Source organism: Montipora foliosa, chromosome 11 (assembly GCF_036669935.1).
Source record: "Montipora foliosa isolate CH-2021 chromosome 11, ASM3666993v2, whole genome shotgun sequence".
NCBI classification, from domain to species: domain Eukaryota; kingdom Metazoa; phylum Cnidaria; class Anthozoa; order Scleractinia; family Acroporidae; genus Montipora; species Montipora foliosa.
Window position 1 is genome coordinate 15,320,403 of NC_090879.1, and position 6,623 is coordinate 15,327,025.

General features: G+C 40.4%; 2 protein-coding genes across 2 annotated transcripts in view; one reads left to right on the top strand and one right to left on the bottom strand.

Moving 5' to 3' along the window:
• The window catches only part of LOC137976408 (short-chain specific acyl-CoA dehydrogenase, mitochondrial-like), an 11,048-nt gene extending 10,719 nt beyond the window's left edge, over positions 1-329 (bottom strand). Inside the window, exon 1 of the mRNA XM_068823752.1 lies at positions 82-329. Coding sequence (XP_068679853.1) covers positions 82-324 — 243 coding nt within the window. The 5' untranslated portion in view covers positions 325-329. The remainder of the gene's footprint in view (positions 1-81) is intronic.
• A 127-nt stretch (positions 330-456) lies between these two features.
• LOC137976409 (iron-sulfur cluster co-chaperone protein HscB-like) lies at positions 457-5,827 on the top strand. Its single transcript, XM_068823753.1, has 6 exons — positions 457-749; positions 2,707-2,803; positions 3,124-3,213; positions 3,369-3,510; positions 3,736-3,783; positions 4,428-5,827. The coding sequence occupies exons 1-6, from the start codon at positions 457-459 to the stop codon at positions 4,517-4,519; spliced, it is 762 nt and encodes a 253-aa protein (XP_068679854.1). The 3' UTR covers positions 4,520-5,827.
• Positions 5,828-6,623: the final 796 nt, after the last annotated feature.

Sequence of the window (6,623 nt, forward strand, 5' to 3'; positions counted from 1 at the left end):
GGTGTCTGTCCGTGCTCTGTTTCACTTAATACCTTGAATGAATGACTATCAAAGCAAGACTTAAGTTCATGGCTGCATTACCTGTTCAAGGGGGAATTTATGCTCTTTGTCTAGATTTGCCGCAATTGGTTTGAGTTCGTTCTCCGCGAAATCCCTGCATGTTTGCCGCAACATTTGATGAGTCTCGGGAAGTCTTGCCAGGTTTGATACACATCTTCTTATTCTCATACATCCTTTACTTCCTAACAGAGGGGCAACGGAAGAAATTAAACTTTTTGGGGGACGTAAACACGGTAAACAAATCTGTGACATAATCTTCGCCATTTTGACCTTTGAAACAGTTTACGAGTGTATCATGCTGTTATGTATGAATACATGAAGTGTCCTCAAGTCTTGCAGGAAGTTGTGAACCTGTAGTTCGTTTCTTTCCAGTGTTATGGTTAAGGAGAGCACATCATGTTTAGTAGAAAAGTTAGTCTCATGACAGTAGCTTTGCTTCGTCAGCGTGCAACACTCTCTCTGACATACGACCACTTCTCCTCCCGAAAAACATGGCAGACTCTATGTGGATCAACACCGGGTGGCAGATGTCGTCTTTATTGCAGTGCCGTAGAGGGTCAGAGGCATGCTAAGATGTCGTCGTGCTGGAAATGTAACGCTCCAATTACGCCGATGGAGTTCTTTTGTTCAGCTTGTAATGCTATTCAACCACCCTCTGAAAGGATAACTTACTTTGATCTTATGGCCAGGTAAGGCTCTGTAGTCATTCACTCGCACCCTGACAAAGGGCTATCGCTATAAATGTCAGCTGACAAATCTTTCATACGGTGGTTAATTTACCCTCATAGCTGATATTGTTCGTTTAATTTTCGTGGAGAGATGGTATAGACCGTATTCATAAATGGCGGTCACATTTATAATTCTTTTGTCCACTTGCAAATTAGCCTACCAAGCCTCATTTTAGTGCAAGAAATCTTTTCAATTCACTGTATGGTATCGAGGCTTGGTAGGCCAATTTGCACTTCGACAAAAGAATTATAACTTGACCGCCATTTATGAATAAGGTCTATGGGACGACAATAGCAGGCTAGGCAAACCGATTGTTGTGACGTCATCTCCATTGGCTCTTAAGGCTAGGGAGGGGTACGTTGGTAAGAATGAGCTCGGAATGTCGTTATTGTCTGTGAAGAGATGATGGTGAGAAAGGGACTATTTAAATGAAATAAATGTATGTATTTGAAATGTGGGTTATAGATGAAAGGGTGATTCAAGTGATTTGTGCACTTAACTGGACAATTTAGGCAATTGTCTCTGATTATAGCCACCTGAAAAATTGAGGTGGCAGCAATATTATTTGAACCCTGTGCAATGCTCTACCAACTGAGCTATGAAGGCCCACTCAGTTGGGAGCACTGTAAGTCAGTTTGGTAGAGCATTGCACTGGCATTCCAGAGGTCATGGGTTCATATCCAATTGAAACCGCCTGGATTCTTCAGGTGTCTAAAAGAGACAATAATTGTCTCTTTTAGACTTAAATTAAGTTGTCCAGTTAAGAGCAAGGATCACTTCACTCTTTCATTTAAAAGGACTATTTAGTATTAAAATAGTTGACCTGTAAGGATATGACATGGGCAGCTATTTATGATCTACCTGCTTTTTTTATTCGTTGCCATTGTCCCGGGGGGGGGGGGGGGGGGGTACTTTAGGAATTTCTGGGTGGGGATGTGCCGCTGGGACCCTGGAACCCTTAGCCTATACCAGAACTAGTTCAGCTGAATTTTGCTACCCTATACTAGAGTAAACTCCCACCGATTTCCGTCTAAATACCGATACTTGAGAGTTAATAATATCCAGAAGTTTCTCATGATAGCCATTTATCGACACTGTTGAGGCTGAGTTGCGCAAATTTAAACTTTGCCGACTCGACTTTTTAATATTTTTTAGCGGGAATTTCTGGTTTCCTTAGTCTTGATAAAATCTTCAAGCGACTGGTCAGTTTCGTGAAAAATGATACCCTATTCTAGACCCAAACGCTCTGATTTATATACCCTATGCTAGAGTAAACTGCTTGAAAACCATACCCTTCACAGCGGCACATACCTATATAGCCCATATATGGCAGTATCCCCCCCGGGCCATTGTCCCATGTTTCTGGACCTTTCTCTCATTTGCAGTTGCATACTAGGGAGCTTAAGTAAGCGTGTGTTTGAGATGCAGATGGCAACCAGAAGAAAAAATTTCTCGTGCCAGGAAAGTGGTGTCTCCCAGATTTTTCTACCAATCATCTCTAATGCAGAAAAGATAATTAGCAACGTAAATGTGGTTGGTTAAAGACAAATATTTCAAAGGGAAATCAGATCACTTCCGGTTGCCGTCCGCGTCTCAAAAACACACATGCTTAAGCTCCCTACTATTAATTCATGAATTGCAGAGGTTTTATCATAAGGCCTTCTCCAAGGCAGTCATCATTTAGATAATAGTAGCTGATCACTTCAATTGTTTAATGATAAAATGAAGTATTGAAGATAAAAACAACATTGCCCAAATTCGTAGGAAAGTTGTGTGCTTAGCTAGTCAATTTGGTTATACGTCACCCTCTCCCCCCCTCCCCCTTCCCCTTCCTGCCTTCCTTGGGTAGTGCATTTTTGGCAGGACTGAAAATGTTTATTCTCTTTTCCTTATTTATGGTGCTTTTCTTGGCTACAGTCCCAAGACATTTGATGTGAACACAGCTCAGCTAACAGAAAAGTATAAGGAACTGCAGTGGAAATTACATCCGGATAAGTTTAGTGATGTTTCTGAGGTAGGCCCAACATAACAAGCTTGATCCTTTACACAGCTGCAGTGTTTTTATAGTTTAGTGAACAAGAAAACACAGTTTGAGGGTGTATGTGTCTGAATGGCTGAATGGGTAGTGGTAATGTACTGTTGGTGAGGGAGGAGGTTGCATAAATCTGTGGCGAAGCAGAATCCCCTCCAGGGTGGACAGCAATACTTTTGACTGCTTTATGCTAGACTAAGTGAAACGAGGACTAGCTTTGGCCTTATGAGTATTTTAAATGACTTTTAATGAGTTAGAATAATATTGTTACAAAATAATGGTATTTTGATTTACCTAAACAGGAGGAAAAACAGCTGTCTGAGGAGCAGTCATCCAGAGTAAATGAAGCCTACAATACTCTACTGAAACCACTAAGCAGAGGCGTCTATCTTGTAGGTCCTATAAAACTGCTAAATGTGGCTCACACGCCATTTTCTCTTATTTCTTTGCCAATGTAGCGTTCAGAAAGCCTGGGCTTAAAATAAAATATATCAGCCCCGCTCCAAACTGAGATTGAGTCTAATAAAGTTTGTGTTTGTGCTTGCAGTTAAATTTGAATGGGGAACAAATTACTGAAGGAGAAACAACAGTAATGGATGAAGAATTTTTAGGAAACATCATGGAACTATACGAAGAAATTTCTTTATCTGATAAAAGTAAAGTGAAAGAAATTCAAGCTGAAAATAGAAGTAGGTACCTAAAGAATTGGAAATACATGTATCACCACTTATGATTTATGGATTTAATTCTGATGTAGATTTTTGGAAGAAGAATTTGAACAATTTGTTTTGATGATTTATGTAAAAGTATGGATTTTCCTTGTGTACATTAAGTACATTAAGCGTTGATTCGTTGCCTTTTTTAAGCTAACCGCAGCAGATAAGGATACAAAATTTGTGTAATCTTTTTTGTAGTATGCTTGGAGAAATGCATCAAGGAAATCTCAGCTGCTTTCGCAGAAGGTAAAAATATGGCCTAAGCTTAGTATGTAATGATTTAGTCATAAAGTTGTTTGTGAATTTGAACTGTTAAAAATTATCACAAACTGTTGTGTTGTCAGTTATTTCTGTCTTTGAAGAAAAATCATCATCATTCGTCCTGGAAATCAATGATAGATTTGCCCCTGTTTTTGCAGGATTTATCCCATCCACCTTCACCCCTCCCCCAATCCCCTTTCCCACCAAACAGATTTGTCATCAAACAGAATTGTCACCAAACAGATTTGTCAGGTTTTAGATTTGTCATCATTGCTGCAGTCCACCTTTTTCTGAAGATAAATGTGAGCTTAGTGGTACTGATGTTATCCCAGGGGTGAACGATATCCCTAGGGAACAGGGGAGATCCATGTTTTCAAAATGTTTACACTGGCTGCTTAAATCTTCTAGCTCAGGAACACTGCCAGGGCCTGTAAATTTACCCATAGAGGGTCCATTCACTCTATCACTATGGATGCTATCTGCCTCTATAATCAAGCTTTAAAATGGTTCAGAGTGATCCTTCAACCTCTCTAGACTTGTGACTTGTGAAATAGAGTCTTCTGCTTAAAAGAAGAATTTATTTGGCAATGACGGTTGTTTTCCATACATCTTTTCTCTTATTCTTCCAGGTGATATAATAACAGCCCGACAAGAGATCATCAAGCTCAAATATTACACCAATGTGGCAGAATACATTAAGAATCAAGAGGACTGGAGCTAGCATGACACTTGTTATTTCACGTGCAGCAGCCATCTGAATAATCCAAGGCAGGCTAGGATGACACAGACGTTTTAGCACTGACCTGGCCCCAGTTGTTCAAAAAGTGGATAACGCCATGGATCCACTGGATAAATCACTACCCAGTGGATATTAAAGTCATAGCGAAACCAAAATTGTACTATGAAATGGATAGTGATTTATCCAGTGGATAATGCTATCCACCTTTTGAACAACTGGGGCCTGGTTGTGGAACTGATGAGAGAGTAGCTCTCCACCACTGAACAGCTCATGCAAAGATAATGTGAAATCAATATAGACTTCCACAACATCAGTGAAACCAACTCGGAGTGTGCACCATGAGGCGCACAAGAAGTTAATGAGAAATTGGTCTGAATGGAAAGGAGGAAAAGAAAAAATTGACTAAAGTAATGGTTCCCTACTTCGTTCCTTCCAGAGCAATGACTGTCTAATTTGGAGATTCAAGGAGGCTTAAAAGAGAGGGTGTGCAAAATAACTTTCCTCCCTTAAAAAAAAAGGGGGATTTTAGAAAGGGGGGGCTCCCTGTATGCTCTCCGCCAAGTAACTTAGTAGGGTTTGAAAAACGATAAATTTGCTTTTATCAAAGGATTTGGTAAACTTAAAAAGGTAAATTCATAGGCCATTTCCAATTTCATGTCTGCCTCCGCTACAAAGAGATTCTAAGTGAAAAGTTTATGTGATGTTAATTATAGTTCTACTTAAATGAATGAAAACTAATTTTCATGAGAAAAACTTGAAGAGGAGGCAGACATGAACTCGGAAATGCCCAACAATTGACCATTGTAAAGGAAGATTCGTTCAAGCAAACGTTTTGAGTGTGTGTTTCGAGTGTGTTTGACTTCATCAGGGCAAAGTGACACTCTAAACGTTAACTCACAAGTTAAATGAGTTGTAGAATTTTAGAATCTTGAAATCACTAAGTTTGAGTCATGTATATTTGTATTTATGAATAAATGAATGAATTACGTCGAATGAAGTTATCGAATGAGTGTGGTACTATCCTTTCAGTTACCATACACGCAAATATTGCTGGAGTCTCAGTTTGGCGGCTACATCTACTATCAAGGTAAAACATAGCAATAAATAGGAAACAGACTTCATCACACAACTGGACTAGACAGGTTTACCTTTATGTCACAATATGAGATTGGGGCTAATTGTCTAGAAGTTTGGGGCTAGTTGTCTGTACCTTGTAATTACTATATTAGTGATTTCTGTATCTACTTTTGATTGGAGTAAAATAAATCAATCAATCAATAAATGTATAGGGGCCGAGTCACACTCACTCATGCCCTTTATGCTTAAGTGGCATGTAGGGCAGCAACAAGCTCCCTCCACATCTGCCGGTCCCTTGCTATAAGCTTGATGCCTCCCCAGGTCTTCCCCATCTCCTTGATTTCTTTCTCCACTGTCCGTCGCCACATGATCTTGGGGCGGCCCCTCTTGCGTTTCCTTTCTGCCGTCCAATGTAAAGCAGTTTTCGCAATGGAAGCTTCTTGACGGGTAACATGGCCAATCCACCTCCGGCGTCTCCTCATCAGGATGTTAGCCATTGGTTCAGTTTCACACCGTTCAAAGAGAATTTTACTTGAGATGACATGAGGCCAAAAGATGCGTAGGATACGCCGAAGGCTCTTGTTGTGAAATGTGGAGAGTTTTGATAAATCCTTCTCCGTTAGGCGCCAACATTCTGAACCATACTGTTTTACAGGAGAGTTGAAAGGGCGCAGCTGTGATAGAGTTTTAGCTTGGTGAGTGTACTGTAAGCGGAGGAGTGTCATACCTTATTCATCATGTTGAGCAAGTTTCTGGCCTTGTTAAGACGGCTTTAAATGTCCAGATCAGTTCCTCCATCTCTACTGATGATGCTTCCATGGTAGGTAAATCTGTCTGTGTAAGGAAGTTCTTCATTATCAATCTGGACTGGTCGTGCATCGGTAGTATTCAGTGCCATAATTTCGGACTTCTTGCTGCTGATGCTGATGTTGAGGCCAACTTGCTTCGCAAAGGTGTTAAGGCGTTGCGTCTTTTCTTGAATATGCGTGTGGGTGTGTGATAGTAAGGC